Genomic DNA, 19,144 nt, shown 5'->3' with positions numbered 1-19,144 from the left:
TAATTATCACCGAATTTCAAACAAAACAGAAAATCTTTTTTCTTAGCATACATTGTTTTTTATGCCTCTGAGTTTCGTATGTACAACTGCACAGTGATTTTCATCATAGTATACAAGTTCAATATATCGTGAAAATAGAACAGGAGAAAGTGATTTTCAAACCCAGAAGGTGATATTCACTTCAGGAAAAAAAAATTTAAATGCAGTAAATGAAAAGAAAAATCTTATGTCCAACAGCTGAACGCAATAAATGCTAAATAACAACATAATTTTTTTTTATTGATTTTCACTGTTCAAACGTGAATATCAGTTTGCTACAATATCACAGGGCGCTGATATTCTATATTCTCGTGCATGAAGTTCATGCTTGCTGCATTTAGTTATTATGTAGGGGATTGTCGTCGTGGTTGGGCCACGTTTCGGAATTCGCCCATAACTTTCATTTCAAAAAGAATTTTGGAAATCTAAATACATCGTTGCAAAGATCTAAGAATAAGGTATATTTCCGGAAAGTTTTGAACTGATTGCTTGAAAAATAAAAAAGTTATAGGCATTTACGTGAAGACAAAAAATTTTGTCATAGTCGGGCCATGTTGTGCAGGTTGGGTCACCGCAAAAAATGCGTATTGAAATTCTATATAGAGACATGAAAGGAATGAATTTCGTGAACAACGGCTCATATAGGTACAAATACCCTATTTTTAATTGCATTTTTGCGAAATTTTGGCGGTCTTGTAAAAAAATATTGCTACAATCGCCTTTTCCGAACTGTACAACTACAATGAAAAAAAACAACAAAAATCTAGGTTTGTATCGTATTAATTTTGCTTCATTTCATCACATTTTACGTAACTGACATTATCTAGCGATTATTGCGCTTCTGCGCTTAAAGTTATGGTGGCCCAACCATGACTACTCAAGTACTTTACAAATAGCGCTTTTCTAGTATTTCACCTTAGCCTTCTCAAACACCTTACTGGAGGGGATTTTTCTATAATCTTCGTGTGCAGCACAACACACTTCATACATTTTCAAAATTTATCTCGATAATTGCATTTGTAATTTGTAATCTTTCCATTTTCTAACTGCTTCTAATATACTGACAACCAATTAAAACAAGAAGATGTTAAAAACTTCAAGATAATTAACGGACTCTGACTGCATTGAACTGCAATGCCTTTTGAAAAAAATTTGAAGATTGGTGCTCGAGTAACATGCTTACCTTCAGGATCTCAAAGTGCTTCGCCATCTCCTTTCATCGTCAAAAAATAAGCTTATAGTTTTTGGCAACAACATGGCGGGACATTTGTTATAAAAAACGCGTCTATCACATTCATGATCTTGGTGTCGTCCTGGATAGCGTACTGACTTCCCGTATACAGTACAACGACATTATCTACAGAGCCAATAAGCAACTCGGATTTATTTTTTAAAATCACTAAAGAGTTCCGTAATCCATGTTGTTTTCGACCATTCTACAATTCACTTGTAAGGTCTGTTTTAAAATGCGGATCTGTTATCTGATGTCCTTATCAACAAATTTGGATTACTAGAATCGAAGCGATACAGATAAAATGGCGTTCTGCTAGAAACCTTCCGCCATATGCGGAACGCTGCCGTTTGGTTAATTTGGAGACTCTTGAAAGAAGACGTGCCAGCGCTCCAGCAACATTCCGCTCAAGCCACGTTATCTTCTTTCAGAAGTTATTGACTGCCCCCCATCCTTTTGAATCAACTGAATGAATTTGTATGCTTCTGAACGACACCTCACAACTAGGTATTTCCTGCACATGCAAGGACGGAATGCAAATTACGGACTGTACGACACTATTCGATTTATGGTAATGCGGTTCAACGAGTTCTACGGTTGGTTCGATTTCAACTACTAATAACTTTCAACGACGGCTCTCTCGTAGATGATAAATTTGTAATTATGCTGTGCATTAACTGCCCTTTATGTTTAAATCATGAATACTACCAAGAGACCGATGATTTTTTTTACAAATAAATACATAAATAAAGGTGTCGGTACAGCAAAGACTACAGTTACAGGAAGAGGTCGTTTTTAGTTTATTATAGAGTGGTTTAACCGACGGGTCATTCACTATTAGGAAGAGGTCGATAAAGGGAATCAAGATACTCTTTTGGTTTTTCCCTAATGACCAGCAGCAGGAGCCTATCTCACTTAGCAGTAAAAAAAGTGAAAATTTCTAATCAAAGTGTCTTTCTACTCGAGTATAGTGTCGACTATCAATTTGAATGACATTCAGACTCGGATTAAGCAGCCTTTGTTAGAAAACTTTATTAGAAACAGCAATTCGGATAGAATTGATTGTCAGGAGGTAGCCTTTAGAAATTTTGGTTTTATACACGCTCATGACTTAATCGTGAACGTTGCAAAAAGTCTGATTTGGGAGAACCAACCAAAGTCCTTCTCGACTGGGGCTACTGGGCTAGCGCCAATCGCAATCAACATCGCCGCAATCGCAGCAGCAATCAACAGCGCAATGAAAGTACCCATTAGGTTCATGAAGAGTAATCGACGAGGAATGCCAGACGACGTTCGGCGAGAAGAATACAGCATAGGCATCGGTGCTGCAGCAGGGGTCCCTTCAAAACGTGGAATGATATAGACAGAAACGAAGACAGCAAACCCAGTTTTTTCAGGCTAAGAAACACCGCCAGAAAGAAATGGAGTGCGAGGACATGAAACAACTCTATCGCTTTCTCAGAAACTTTCTCGGAAAACTCTAAAACTGAGGCCATGACTTTGTGTCGTGAGCCGAAATATATCGGGATAAGACGGAGAAAACTTGTCAGATGAGCGTTAGGTATTTGTATGGTGGAAGCAGCACTACAATGAGCACGAGAATGGTGCAAAGACAGAATACCAACACAGCAGGGGTATCTAATGACTACATCAGTACGGCAGATGATGGTGATGTGCCAACTCCCACAATAGGTAAATTGATCGAAGCAGCTCAAGAAAAGATGACATCGCAGCGGAGCTTATCAAGATGGGTCCGTATAGGTTTATTACCTCTCTGCCCCAGCTGAACAGCTACCGGAGGAGTGGAAGGAAAAGGTAATATGCCCAATCAACAAGGGCGACAAGTTGGAACGTGGGAACTACCGAGCGATCGCTATTCTCAACGCCACCTATAAAGTGCACCTCAGATCATCTTTTATCGTCTATCGCCGCTAGAAAGCAGATTTGCATGAAGTTATAAAGCCGGTGTTGTGCATCGACGATCGAAAACGGACCAAAAGTGTCGTGAGTATCAAGTCCCTACGCACCACCTATTCATAGATTTCAAGACTGCCTATGTACTATCGATGATTCGGACCCGTATGGACGATATACAGTACTGTTTGAGGGTATTGGGTGTGTTATCAAGTCAGTGGTGTCAGTTATCAGTGGTGAATAGGTCTAAAACCAAGTAAGAAGCGTGTTAGTAGAAGGAACCGAGCGCGATCGAGCTCGCATACGCAAAAGTGTGGTATTCAACGGCGACGAGTTCGAGGTGGTCTTTTTGCGTATTCTTGCTGGAAGTCGTGCTTACTACGGACTCCACAAAGCCCTAAGGTCTGGTAAATTGCACCCCGTACTAAATGTAATATGTACAAATTGTGCGCTTGCTCAAAATTTTTCGATATATTTGTAGTGACGCTTTGTTTGCTTGCTGTAAATTCTACATTGATACTGAGCAGCATGGATGCAAACCGATGCTATCTATCTAGACCTTAAAGCTGCTTTCGACCGTGTAGACCACGGAATACTGCTAGGAAAAATGGAGCGACTGGGTATATCTACGGACGCCATCTGCAGGTTTAGATCTTACTTAACGAAACGAAGTTTATGTGTCAAACTAGGATCTATTGCTTTTCCAATCGATCTGGAGTCCCACAAGGCAGCAAACTGAGCCCGCTTCTTTTCTCGATTTTCATAAACGATGTCGCGCTTTTGCTTCCGCATGACTGTCCCTTGTTGTATGCTGACGATACAAAAATCTTTAAAGTTATCACGTGCCAAAGCGACTGCGTGGTACTACAGGAATATCTGAATACTTTTGTGAACTGGTGAGCAACAAACTGTCTAACATTAAGTATAGACAAGTGCAACATAATTTCGTTTCACCGAAAGCGTGCGCCAATCGAATATAACTACACTATTTCGTGCCACTGCCTCCTCCGTGTGCAATGTGTCAAAGACCTGGAAGTGCTGATAGACAACGAGCTAACATTCAGGAACCACTATCATCTCAAGAGCTAACCGCCAGCTAGGATTTATTTTCAAAGTTGTCGATGAGCTTCGTGATCCTCTCTGTCTTTAGTCGTTCTATTGCTTACTTGTTAGATCGATCCTAGAAACTAATTCCGTTGTTTGGTGCCCATTTCACCCAAACTGGTGAAACAGAACAGAAACGGTACAGAAGAAAACTATCTGCTACGCGCTTTGCCAATCGCCTTGGAATGACCCGCTGAACCTGCCATCATACGAAGATCGCTGCCGACTTCTTGGTACTCAGCCTTTGGAGTTGAGACGACGAATTGCCCAAGCTGTTTTCGCTACGAAGCTTCTATCCAATCACGTGGACTGTCCTTCGCAACTGAAGCAGTTTAACATATATGCTCCTTTTAGGCAGTTGCGTCAAAGGAATTTTCCGTACCTAGAGCCGTGAAACCGCCAATTTCGAGCTCATGAACCTGTCAGAATTATGTGGCAACGTTTCAATGAAGTGTTTGAGTTATTTGATTTCAATGTTCATGTTTTTCGAGAGCGACTTGTTAATATATTCAATAGAAGCCAGAATTATTTTTTTCATTAAGACAAACAGTCAGATGGATCTTTTGTAATACATCTAAAAAACGCTAATGAGAATGGTAGTGCTCTACAGACACGAAACATGATCAATTTAAACGGGGCTTGGAAGCACCGGCCGTTTTCGAACGTCGTGTGCTTAGGACCATCTTACCATCTTTTTTGAGGAGTTTTGTGAAAATGGTGTATGTAAAAGAAGAATAATCCACGAGCTGGCGCAGCTCTTCCGTGATCCCAGCATTCAGAAAGTTGCTAAAGCTGGAAGGGTACAATGGGCGGAACATGTTGTGAGAATGCCAGACAACATCCCCGTAAAAATTGTGTTGGCCTCGAATTCAGTTATTACCACAAGTAGAGGTGCGCAGTGTGCTAGACGCTTAGACAAAGTGGAGTATGCATGAAGTTATGCTGGTGAGGTCCTAAAGGGATATCGCGCCCGCATAAGTAAGAAGTTCAGTTTTTTTTTTCTTAAGCACCATTCTGCAACATCTAACAGTTTTTGAGTTATTATTTTTTTAATTTGAACGTATGAAAATTTAGACTTCCTTTTCAAATATTAGTCTAGAGTCAATCAATTAAATAATTGAGCGCTGAAAAATACATCAATTTCCTTCACTGCAGACATGTTCAAAGTTTTATTAAAATCACAGTGTTAGACCGTTTACTCATTTCACCGGCACTTGCTGAAACTTTTTGACTTTTTGACGTAGAATTACGTCTTATGGGAAGGTAATGAGAGCGTCACGAAAACTGGTTAGATTTTGAACGCTAATAACTCTGCGATTTCCTGATTGTTTTTCAATACTTTCGCACTAATGGATGGATAAATCACGTTATTTGTTTCTTTTTGTGTAATGCCGGTGTGACACAGGCCAAAATCGTAAAAATCGTTTTCTTACTCAACATTATATAAGCAAAAACCTGCCGAAGTTCTACGTCAACCATACAGTCGTGTCTGTAACACAGCCATTCTAATGTTTTTTTACATGTATTTCTTCAATTTTCTGCAGCAATCACCAATCACAATTACTCATCCAATTGCTTTAGGGTCCCAAGCAGACTTTCGGATGCTATTTGGCATATGGAAAACGCAATATCTCCGCTGTTTTACAGATTACCATTTCGACAGTTTATTAGCCCAAACGACATTGATACCGTCCGGTATCAGATTGTCGGCTTTGGCGATAACCCCGTCCGAAAATCGGTACAAAAGTGAAACCTTTATCAACGGCTTCGATTAGTCTTTGAGCGTGGGCACGAGCGTAAGTCGACTGCCGAAAATGATACTGCTAATAGTGGTTGCAGTGATTGCAACGTTTTCAACACCCGCCTTTTCCGACGACAGCTTGGAAGGATTCTGCGAAGGTGTTACCGCTGGAATATTTCCCCATCCGGATCCGGCACTGTGCTACAAATACATTTCCTGCGTCTTCGAAGAGCATAACGTTTACCAATGTGCGGAGGACTTTGTGTTCAATGCCGAGCTCTTTGAGTGTGTGCCGGGCAGCTGGGATGAATGCGACGATGGAAGCGACGCGGACCTGGAAGCGATTTGCTCGGAGGTGTCGTTCGGTGTTTTCGAGTACCCGAATGACTGTACGAAGTTTGTGTTCTGTCAGCTGGGGCGGCCAACCGTGGTGGAATGCTTGAAGGATGAGATTTGGTGGCAGGAGCAGGGTGTTTGTTTGTTCGGTAATCGTGACACCTGTCAGCCGGGTGATATATTTTGCATGGGTCGACCGGATGGAATGATTCCACATCCCAACGGGTGCGAGTTTTTCATCGAATGCCTTAATGAGAGGAGTACCGAGTTCGAGTGCCCTAGAGGGCACATCTTTTCGTTCGGCGCGAACGAATGTGTGGTGGGAAGTGCCGTAACGTGCCGTTCGTTAGAGGATGTGTGCGATGATACGTCTAGTTCAGCACATCCGCATCCGGACTTTTGTGATTCGTTTATTCGGTGTGAGGAAAACCGGGTTAGTATTGAGGATTGTGGAGAAAACGAGATTTTCCGGCCAGATATTCGATTCTGTGTTCCTGGAGATTCGCAGACATGTGTAGCCAGCCGACCGGAAGTTGCCTGTCAGGGAAGACCCGATGGAATCATTCCACATCCAGATAGGTGTAATCAATTCATAAGATGTCAAGGAGGTTTTGCGATAGAGGAAAATTGTCCTACCGGTATGATTTTAAGACCAGATTCGGCTACGTGTGTTGCTGGAGACTCGGAAACTTGTGAACTATTAGATGGAGTGTGCGCAGGTCATCCCAATGGGTATGTTATTGAACATCCAAACTACTGCGGTATGTTTATATGGTGTCAAAATGGACAGGCAGAAGTTCATAACTGTCCGCAAAATGAAATTCTTCGTCCGGATATGCAGTTCTGTGTCCCAGGTAATTTGGAAACTTGTGCAGCCGATCCCATAGAAATCATGTGTGACGGAAGGCAAGGACCAGTTATCTATCCACATCCGGATCGCTGTGATCAATATATGATTTGTGAAGATGAAACTCAAAACATTATCACATGTCCTGATGATCACATTGTAGAACCGGGCACAATTCGCTGTGTACCAGGAAATCCGGAAACTTGCACGCTCTACAACGGGTTGTGCATTGGTAGACCGGATGGTGTAATTCCGCATCCATCCCGATGTCAGCTCTACATCAATTGTCAGGAAGAACAAGTTACTATTGCTTCCTGCCCTGATGGACATATATTCGATTCGACTGAATTTCGCTGTATTCCGGGTAATACGGAGACCTGCGATAACCTGGATGATTATTGTGTCGATCATCCAAATGGAGTGATTCCGCATCCAAATCGTTGTGACTTGTTTATGATGTGTACAGACGGAGTGACTTCGGTGCACTCTTGCCCTTGGGGAGAAATTCTCCGACCCGATATGCAGTTCTGTGTTCCAGGTGATAGGGATACCTGTGAGTTCACTCCGATTGAAGGGATGTGTAAAGGAAGAGAAGAATTAGTAGTTTATCCTCATCCCGAAGATTGCAAACTATGGATAATTTGTCATGATGAGCAGCTGACTATCCAATCCTGTCAGGAAGGTATGGTTCTTGAACCAGGAACAATGCAATGTGTCCCAGGCAACAGGGATACTTGTGAGTTATACGTCGATCGATGTGTAGGCATAGCGGAAGGTCTACTGCCCCATCCATCCGGATGCCATCTATTCCTTCGATGCACTAATGGACAAACTTCCGTTGGAACTTGCCTGAGAGGAACCATTTTCGTTTCGATCAATTCAGTTGGACAGTGTATTTTAGGAAATACTGACACTTGTGAATCCCTCATCGATGTGTGCGAATCATTCCCCGATCGAGTGATTCCTCATCCGAATTATTGCGATCTTTTAATTGAATGCCGTGATGGTTCCACGACTATGCGGGCTTGTTCAGAGGGTCTAATACTACATGAGAACATGCAGATTTGTTCGCCGGGTAATGCTGATAGCTGTGAGCATCTCCCAATAGAGGATATGTGTCTGGGACAACCGCAAGCAATCTATCCTCCTCCAGACCAAACGCAGTGCTCCGATTTCGTGGTTTGCATAAATGGTTTACCAACGGTCAGCACGTGTGGTGTCGGTACCGTCCTACGACCCAGGTTCCTGGACTGCGTTCCGGGTGATATCGAAACCTGCGAATACTTCCCTCATCTGTGTCTCTTCCGGCCAAACGAAAATATTCCACATCCAACTCGGTGCGATTTATTCATATCCTGTATCTCGGAAGTGGCACACATTGTTAACTGCGCCAAAGGTGAAACATTTGCACCAGAAACCGGTCTCTGCGCCCCCGGAGATCAAGCGACCTGTGATAGCTTCTTCGACATGTGCGACGGACTGGAAACCGCTATTCTAGAACATCCCATCCACTGTGATCTATTTGTCGTATGCATGTCTGGACAAGCTGTCGTATTTGCTTGTCCCATCGGTCAGATTCTTGATCCGGAAGTTTTGGTTTGCTCGCCAGGCAACGCGGACACCTGCGAACTATACCCTATGCCTGAATCGAAACATTCGTCCATTGGAAGCTGTCGTCCAGACGAAGCACACGCTTGCGAGTCTAACGCGGTGGCAGCGACCGTCACCAACGAAATTTGTGAAAAATCCGGAACCTACAACGTTCCATATCCGTTTGGTTGTCAAAAGTACGTGCAGTGCATATCGCGGAATGCACGAATCCGTGATTGTCCGCGAACGCATGTGTTCAACCCAATGCTCAACGCTTGCATCCCAGGAACGCCAGCCAAATGCAAAGTATAATAAACGTAATTATTCCTTCAGTTGATTCCATTGTCTGATATCCGAAACGCTCTGATAATTGTTATCTAATCTTTTGGTTTACATTTTGCTGTTCACAATCGTCCATGCAACCTGTGCATCGTAGCCGATTTGCTTTGCGTGCGGCCCAAACAAGATAAGTGACATTGAAAGCGGGCAGTTTTCAAGTGCTTGTTTTAGTATTGCTATCGCGCTTGTTGATAGCTGTTTTATTCTTCCGAATGACTCAATTGATTTGTTAGATCATATCAACTAAACAATTGCAGCCATGCAAGTCCTGCGTCCGGCCAAACTGCCAATCAGGTAGATCACTCTAAAGTTTGTTTTGAGTAATCCACTTCGTCATATATTCTATTGTAAGTACTGAAATTACATTGAAGGGGAATTAAATTTGACATAGATTTTAGAGTTTGTGGAGATTTGTTCAGTATCGTATATCGCCGAAGGAGTTTATGTGGACCGTGTTAAACAGGTAAGTATGCTAAATAAAATTAAACAGTAAAATCTCTCCTAAAATTTAAAAACTTTTCAGGTACTGCATGTAACAAATACCAAAAAAGAGAAAACAGAAAATAGAAAACAGAAAACAGAAAACAGAAAATAGACAAGAAAAAGTGGAAAATAGACAGTAATATAGAAACACAAAAGTGGAGGAATTGTTGTAAGTAGAAAGGGAAAATAGATCAGAATATAATAGATATGAATGATTCAATCTGTCAAAATGTGAAGAAAATAAAAAGTAATAGAAAAGTACAACGCTCCATGCCTAGTGGCACGGGCACAGGCTTGACTCGTAGTCCGGTGATTTTTGTATGAATTTCATATATAGATGCTCAAGTTGCGCATTAAATTGTGTTCTTACATGTGTGAAATTCATAATTTAAACTTTTCAGCTAATTTATTTGGTGGCCCTGAAAAGATGCGTTTGTTAATCTCGAATTCTCACATTTCTGACTCATGGTGTCCCTGTCCATTGTCAACTTTCGTCCTTCAGATGGGTTATTGGTGTGAGGATTAATGGTGGGAATACTGTTAACCGGACAAACGCTACTGGTATTTTATTGCTATGCAATGATACTCACTGGCGTGCCCAAACCCAGACAAGAGGTAGGGCACTAACTAGAAGCCTGAACTCAAATCAAACTGGAAAATAGAGTTTGAATTGTATTCAAAATTAAACTAAAGTCTTCCAGTTCGAATTGAAAGATGGCATGAACAAGGACTTCAAATGGCTTCAAGTGCCGCACATGATATAAGACTTAAATGGGACGTGAAATTCATTTTAAAATCGGAGTTGAAATTGCATATGAGGTTAGATACCCCATTTTCTTTAAAACGAAACTTAATAGTGGATTTGGATTGGATTGGATTGGATATTGAACTTCAAATGGGCATAAAATTGGAGCTAAGTTTGTACTTGAAGCTTCACTTTAATTGAACTCGCAGTTGAGTTTCGAATCTTGAAATCAGTCCCGAAACTTTGCATAATATTGAACTAGAAATTGGACTTGGTATTGAATTTGAAATTGGGCCCAAAATTATACTAAAAAAATTTAACTTAAATTTTCTTGCAACTGGACTGAAACTTGAACTTAATAAAATTGTATAGTTATTAGCACTTAAAATTTTTCTTGAAATTAGACTTGCTTTGAACGTAAAATTTGCTTTGAAGTTATACTTCTAATTGGGTTTGAAACTGCACTTGATATTTAACTAGAAACTTTACGCGAAATCGGATAAGAACTTAACAAAACGAAATAGAGGTTATATTTGGAGTAAAAATTAGACATGTAGCCCGATCGTCTTTCAACGTAATGAAGGTATGTTTAAAATTTTACTTTTACTTGACCTCGATTTTAAAATTTGTAAAATTAAATTACATAAATTGAATTTTAATTTCTTACCTCGAGTCGAAGGCCGCTTTTTGGTCGCTTTTAATTTTGCTCGGTAGCGGCGAACTCTCCCGACAATGGTCTTTGGTTGTTTTTTTAGATGACTTTCTGCCAGTAATTCCTTCTTTTACGCTTTCGGCAACTGTGCATGTTTTGGGCAGCGACGTATCGAGACATAAAACTTTGTTTTATTTTCATTTTCACACCGTTCTGGAATGAACAGAATTAACAAATTCAAAACCACAGTAAAACTTGACGAAAATTGTCGAAAACTTCAACTCAGTTACAATGGTATTATTACCATTATGAAGGCTCTATTAGGGAATCTTTATGATTACCAATACGTTTTAGTACGGTAGACAGAAGTTGACATTAGATTACTTTCGATGTTTATTCTATTGAAAAGTTATCTATGACGTGTAACACAATTACAGTAGGATTTCGAATTTGGCAACAAATGCGTGTCGCCTATGTTGCCCAAATCGAAACCGTACCAAAATTGAGACTCTTTTTTGATATGAAGAAAATTAATGTAAATGCTTTAGAAATTGACTAAATATCATTAATCAACGATTGCAACCATTTTATGTTTAAAAAGTCCGCCAAGAGCCCGAGCAAGGATTGACAACAAAAGTATATCAAAATTATTACATATTTTGCTGTTGATATCAACTAGAAAACATATTTTGTTACCAACTCAAAATGGCACTTATGATGTATCAGAGTTTGCTATCATTTTGCTTTAATTTTTATTGAAAGAAAATGTGTTGGCAGATTCTATATGGGTCATTCCACGTCAAGCGACCGAGAAAAAGTACAAACTTGTAATCGACTTTCTCGGATTTTCGCCAAACTCGGCCAGATTGTTCGTTTTGGGTCAAGAAGCAAAAATCCCAAGTTTGGTGCCGATTGGACTTTCCCTCGATTTTTGGGAACCTTTTATTAGAAAAAGCATAATTTTCGTCAGACTTTTTTACATAAAATCACTCAAAACCACGATGTGTTCCGTCCCGTTCTCACCTATTTTCTGGCCGAGTTTGGTGAAAATCCGAGAAGGTCGATTACAGATGACTCGGACACTTGACGTGGAATGACCCATATATGATGTAAATAAACCTTCAATATTTAAATTAATCTATTTTCACTTAAATTTTTTTCTAGTAAAATGGTTGGTTCAAATTATTTGATGATAGCAAAATGATGATGATATGATAGTAAAATGGTAACTAATTTTGCTTTCCTATTAATATTGTGTGACAGCAAGATTAGTATTCCGTTTGATATTTTTGATAGCAAAAGTAGTATTCAATTTAATTTCACGGCGTGGAATTTTTGCAATCAATTTTGATATTTTAACCGCTAAGTCGACCAAAATGAAATCACACCGAGTATTCGAAATCCGTTACATCAAGATATCAAATTTTGTTTTCAATTTGCTCTAAAACCCTGCTCGGGTATCCATCCGGTGCAAATAAGTTATTGACATCCTGTGGTAAGACGTAGTCCTACGTCACTAAAAATGTTATTGTACGAAACCGCATAACTTTTTTTATGAACATACTGAGGGCATCATTTTTTCGTCATTTAAAGCATGTATGCAGAAACAGATTGATATTTAACCCTCTAACGGGTAAGACCGTCTGTAGACGGCCTTCGCTTTTGGAGCTCCAGAGCCGCATACGAAATTTGTTTTTAATTGGCAATATCGAAAATATGTTCTGTACTGATTTCTTGACATTTTGATACTAATATCATAACATTCTGACCATGCATTCAAAAGTTATCATCTTTCAAAAACAAAAATTCCGAAAAATTTCGAAAATAATTAATGCGCGAATTTTCCCTTTTTTACTTTTGTAGAAAAAGGACATCTAGAACAAAATGATTGACCTAAAAAGTTTTTCTATGAGTAAATTTCATGCATTATTTTAATTTTGTAACATACCTGAATTGAAAAAATATCTGGGCAGAGCGTTAGACATGAAAAAGGAAAAAGAGAAATTGGACTTTTTCTTACCTGGCGCTCCTCCAGATAATTATTTTTGCATGAAAATCAGAACTTAAAGTTTTTTCGTGTGTACTTTCATGATAAAATAGTCATTAGCTTGATCGCATCGTTTTTACGGTGTTGCCCGTTAGAGGGTTAAGCATATTTGTGGAAGTGAAATATCTTGTGTTGCCAAAAACGAATACTTTTGTTGCCAAAATCGAGACATGCCAAAATCGAAATCCTACTGTAGGAGCAATTGTATTTGGACACGGGTTCAACGCCACAAATTTAATGTTTTAAGAATCTAATCAGAAGAAAGTTTTTCATGATTTAACAAAACAGCGACATTTGGAAATTTCGTTACGATTAGTAAAGAAAATTTTTATCTCTTCATAAATGAATTCTTTCGTCCTAAAAAGGACGGTTTGTAGTACTTGATAAGTCTGGGCCTTCGTTTCGATCTTCTTTGGTAGCAGAACAGCGTGAATGTTTGAAAGAACATCTCCCAGGGCAATGGTGACACCGAACAGAGCATTTCCCACCAATTCAAGCCCTTCCGCTTACGCAACCAAATTTGATTTTTCTATCTTATTTAATATTCTATTGTACTAGTTTAATAGATTGGTGTTTCGACTCCAACAGGTTCGGCGTAATTTCCATTCCACACCAAACAATAATCGGCTGCTGCCGAGTTTTACCAGCTTTGCCGCGTCCGGACACGGAGATAAAATCGTAACTCTCGTTATTATTTGTAACCTAAACAACGCGAAAATGATGCCATTCGCCGGCTGACCTCTGGTTATATACCAAAGCAAACGGCAGCAATTTGTAACAAAGCGGATCAACGTAGGATAGGGAATAACAGACGAAAAAAGGCGGAACTACGAAACCGTACATTGTATGAACAAAACCGGTGCTACCTCAATGAAGCTACCAGTTTCTGCTGAGCAATAGGGATGGGAACTATCATTAAAAAGCGTTACTGATAACTATCAGTAGTTTCAGTACGTTACTGATAACTATCAGTAAATATCAGTAATTTTACCCATCACGGCATTGTAGCAAAAAAATAGGCAATTGTAATAACTGCATTATTCATTGTAATTTATCAGGTGGACTTCATGGGGGCTCGCGCAACTACCGACCAGATTTTTTTCCATCCAACAGATCTTGCAGAAATGTTGAGGATACATCGTGTCCTCGGATCACATCTTTATTGATTTCAAAGCAACATATGATACAGTTCATTGCGACCAGCTATGGTACACAATGCACGAAACCGGTTTGCCGGATAAACTGACCCGACTAGTCTGAGCTATATTGGAACGAGTGATGTGCTTCGCACGTCTTCGGGGCACACTCGAGTCCCTTCGAGACTCGTCGAGGGTTGGGACAAGGTGACAGCTTATCCAGTATGCTGTTCAACGCCACTCTTGAGGCGGTGTTCCGATCAGCGAGTATCGAAACGAGAGGCATGATTTTCATCAAGGGTAGAAGTATATGAATCACGACATACTTTCACTGCTTGAGAATCCCAGAGACCCCCATCTACATCTGACGAAAGTCGGTAGGCTACGGTGGGTCGGGCACGTCGTAAGGATGCCGAACGACAGAGCAACGACAACAGTTCTTTTCAAGAACCCCACCGGCACCGGAAACACGAAGACTCAACATGCAAGATGGTTTGACCAATTCGAAAGTGATTTATGACTTTTGAGACGGCTGGTAAACTTGCGACGAATGGCCCAAGATCGAGTTAAATAGAGACGACTGCTTGAAACAGCACGAGCCACCTCGGCTCTAGGCTGCTAACGACAACGACGATATATTGTGTCACTCTCGTCTATCGAACGCAACTACCTACCATTTACTTAATCCAACTGATTTTTCTAACGGGAAGACGTAACTGTATCAGTAAGCATCAATAACTGCGAAACCTTACTGATATTATTGCTTACTGATAACTATCAGTAATTAATGATTGTTTTCCCATCCCTAGTGAGCAAGCCAATATCTCGGGTACTTTTTCACTTCGACGTATCTGACAATGAGAGATTCTCTTCGTGTCCTCTCTTTTTCACTATTTAATGCGATACTAATGCATTTTAGTATCAAAATAATTAACAAATTTGATAAATAATTAACTTAAGGTAACAAAACCCCTCAAAAGAAGATTTTTAGATTCAATTCGTCATTGAATGCAAGAGTGGCTTTGAAAATACGTGGACGGGGGTTCATAAGTACAACGCTTGCAACTATTGAGACATAGAGATTTCTTTCAAAAATTATTTGTGTACATCATGAAGGTTGAAATAGTAATGATTGACCAGCCCACATATTATTGTATTAAATATCACCTCGATTTTACATTCCGATCGGGCCCGTTCCGATTAGAAACATCGCGATCGACGTGTGTTATAGCATACGTTGTATTCCGATCGAAGCGCAATTTCTGATCGGATCCGGCTCCGATCGGTATGTAGAATAGAGGCGTATGACTATGCGTAGTTTGACATGTTTCAATAATCTTACTTTAAATCGCTTGTGGCCTTTAAAAGGGCCATTGGTTACAAATAACAGTAAAGCGAAAGCACGTTCATCGCAAACATGACGTGCTATTTGAATGTCCTTCTCTTTTGACATAAATGGCAACAGGCTCGTAAGTTAGTGACGTCGATTCACTGTCTTTTGCTGCAAGAAGGTTTACTAGTACTAGGTCACAGATTACCGCTTGTTACATAGCAGAAACTATGGCACACACGCGAAAATTTCTTTTCTATTTACCACAGGGGTAAGGGGTCTCAACTATTGCTTACGCCAACGACGTTGTACTTATCGTCAGAGGAAAGTTTGACGCAGTATTGTCAAGTCGCTTGCAAGTGGCTCTAAACACCACCATGTTATGGTGCTCACAAGAGGGACTTAATATTAACCCCACCAAAACAGTCGTTATACCATTCACTAGGCGAAGGAAGCATACCATTACTCCCCCTATACTGAATGGTGTCAGACTGGGCTTCAGTAATGAAGTCAAACACCTCGGAATAATTCTCGATAAAAAACTGAACTGGGCTGCCCACCTAGATTATGCTGTTAAGAAAGCAACTTTGGCTATCTGGGCATGCAGCTCACTGTTTGGCAAAACCTGGGGATTGAAACCTCAACTAGCCTTTTGGTCATATACTACTATTGCACGGCCTAGGATAATCTATGCTGCAGTCGTATGGTGGCCAAAGGTGAATGAGGTGACGGCCCAAGCCAAACTTAACAAAGTTCAGCGCCTGGCCTGTCTTACAGTTACCAGTGCCATGCGTACAACACCTACTGCAGCCATGGAGGCAATGCTATGCTTACTGCCTTTGCATCTTCATGTGAAGAACGAAGCAGAGCTCGGCGCACTACGGTTGCAAAGGAATAAAACCATACTCGAAGGTGACCAAATCGGTCATCTTCGCATACTTCGGGAGTTCAATCTGACACCCTTAGTAACTTCAGTCTCTGACTGCATGGAAGCCAGGCCTAAAATGGACGCTCCATATGAGGTGATTGAAACAGATCGCTCAATGTGGAATAATGGAGGGTCCGATCTTCCATCTGGAACTATCTGCTTTTTTACAGATGGTTCAAAAATGGGGGCCTGCACAGGCTCCGGAGTCTACGGACCCGGCATCAGGGAAACTATCTCATTAGGAAAGTGGCCCACCGTTTTTCAAGCAGAAGTATATGCGATATACATCTGTGCAACAATATGCTTGAAACGAAAGTACAGGCATGTGAAAATCGGTATCTTCACGGACAGCCAAGCAGCACTACTGGCACTTAGGTCCGCCAAATGCGCGTTCAAATTAGTTTGGGAGTGCAGCACAGCATTGAGGGAGCTCTCCCGCCAAAACAAAGTTTTATTACTTTGGGTGCCCGGTCACCGCGAAATCGAGGGCAATGAATTTGCTGACAACCTAGCAAGACAAGGATCAGCTCAGCAATTTATTGGTCCTGAACCGTTTCTGGGCACCTCCACATCCGCCGTGAAAGGCGAACTGATGGCATGGGAAAAGCTAGAAATAGCATCCCGTTGGAATCAAACACAAGGTTGAAGACAAGCCAAACAGTTTATCTACCCAAACCCTGCAGTAGCTAAAAAAACTACTCCATTTAACTCGTAGTGAACTACGCACAATCACGGGACTCCTAACAGGACACAGCCCTGCTCTTTATCATTTAAAGAATATCGGCAAGGTATCATCCGACACCTGCTGCTTTTGTAACTATGAACCTGAAAGTTCAGCGCATCTGCTCTGCTATTGCGGAGCTCTTGCATTATCAAGACACAACTTCTTAGGAAGTTTCCTTCTTACTCTATATCAGGTATGGAGCCTAAATCCCAAAACGGTCATTGGCTTTATAAACCATGTAGTACCGAATTGGGGCACAGGATTAAAACGATCCCGCTCAACTCCATCAATGGGTATGAGCGGTCCGTAAACTGTGTACAGCAATCGGGGCCTGCCACAAAAGACGATCATTAAGACTGTCGCAGTGGCCTTTTAACCCAATGCCCTTCTGGCATACAAAAAAAGCGGTCTCAAATAATCATAAAATAAATTCATGCCTCCAAAAATCCCCATAAGCCAAATTTAGTTCCATTTGCTTAATTAGTTCTCGAGTTATGAGGAAATTTGTGTTTCATTTGTATGGGAGCCCTCCTCTTACGCCCTGCATAAAATTGCTCCCTTACCCGCTCTATAAAATTGCTGGTTATTTTATCTATCCAACGACATATAAATTGTTCCATTCCGTTCAGTAGTTTAGTAGTTATTAACATTTGAAATCTTTCATTCAATCGTTACACTTCTATTTTTGTTTTCACAAAGTGCTACCCAGTTCCAGTATAGTAAACAAAGACGTAGTCCTACGTCAAAAAAGTTATAGGCATTTACGTGAAGACAAAAAACGTTGTCATAGTCGGGCCATGTTGTACAGGTTGAGTAACCGCAGAAAATCTAAGAAATACATATTGAAATTCTATATAGAGACGTGAAAAGAATGAATTCCGTAACCAACGGCTCATATAGGTACGAATACCTTACTTTTAATTGCATTTTTGCGAAGTTTACGCGATCTTGTAAAATCAATATTGCTACAATCACCTTTTCCGAAGTGTACAACTACAATGAAAAGACAACAAAATTCTAGGTTTTTATCGTATTAATTTTGCTTTCTTTCATCACATTTTACGTGACTGACATTCTCTAGCGATTATTGCGCTTCTGCGCTTAAAATTATGGTGGCCCAACTATGACTACTCAAGTGGCCCGACCTTTACAAATAGGCTATTTGTAAACAGCGCTTTTCTAGTATTTCACCTTAGCCTTCGCAAACACCTTACTGGAGGGGATTTTTCTATAGTCTTCGTGTGCAGCACAACACATTTCATACATTTTTGAAATTTATCTCGATAATTGCATTTCATGAATCATTTCGTGAAGAAAAGTTCATTGCGCCTGGAAAACTTTTTTTGTAAGATTTAGTCACTGAATTCAGTACGGGTGTTTTGAATACACGGTTGAAACTGACAATATTGTGAAAAGTTAGCTATCACAGTAAGAAGTTTTATATGGTTCTATCATAGATATCATGAGTTACTAAAACTGTAAAATCATGATGGCCCGACCATAACAGTGGCCCGACGATAACAACAATACCCTACGTATAGTATGTTTAGGGTAGGACAAGACGTGAAGGGGAATAGCGAAAAATTAGATGATAGCAGGGTCATCTGCGGCACGCTTACCTATTAGGTTCAAAACTCGTTATATTTTACCATTTCCTTTCTGACAAACTTTAGTGATTTTACTAGAAATCTTGTGCTGAGAATAATTTTCATAGCACGCATCAAATATGCTACCAGAAAACTCTTTGACGACACTTCATAGAAAAACGCAGCGTCCAGTGATTGGCTAGCACTGCCAACGCAAAAAAAAAGCACTATTACTATGCATGAAACCGAAAGGGTCTTCAATTCTGCCTCTATCAATTTGCTCTAACCATTTAAATTAAACATAACTAGCATAACTTCCGCCTGCCAAAAACAATCAGCTTTCATTGACCAGCGTCCAGCGGGAATGATAGA

At 40.4% G+C, this 19,144-nt stretch overlaps 1 protein-coding gene across 1 annotated transcript; it reads left to right on the top strand.

Moving 5' to 3' along the window:
- Positions 1 to 6,102: 6,102 nt before the first annotated feature.
- Positions 6,103 to 9,114, top strand: LOC128735330 (uncharacterized). The gene has a single exon (XM_053829821.1). It carries the CDS (start codon positions 6,103 to 6,105, stop codon positions 9,112 to 9,114), a length of 3,012 nt encoding a protein of 1,003 aa, XP_053685796.1.
- The last annotated feature ends 10,030 nt before the right edge of the window (positions 9,115 to 19,144 follow it).

This window comes from Sabethes cyaneus, chromosome 2 (assembly GCF_943734655.1).
Source record: "Sabethes cyaneus chromosome 2, idSabCyanKW18_F2, whole genome shotgun sequence".
In the NCBI taxonomy this organism is placed as follows: domain Eukaryota; kingdom Metazoa; phylum Arthropoda; class Insecta; order Diptera; family Culicidae; genus Sabethes; species Sabethes cyaneus.
This window is presented reverse-complemented; position numbering and strand designations above follow the sequence as displayed.

Excerpts from the sequence above, each read along its gene's own strand:
- LOC128735330 (XM_053829821.1), top strand. The coding sequence starts at position 6,103 with ATGATACTGCTAATAGTGGTTGCAGTGATTGCAACGTTTTCAACACCC.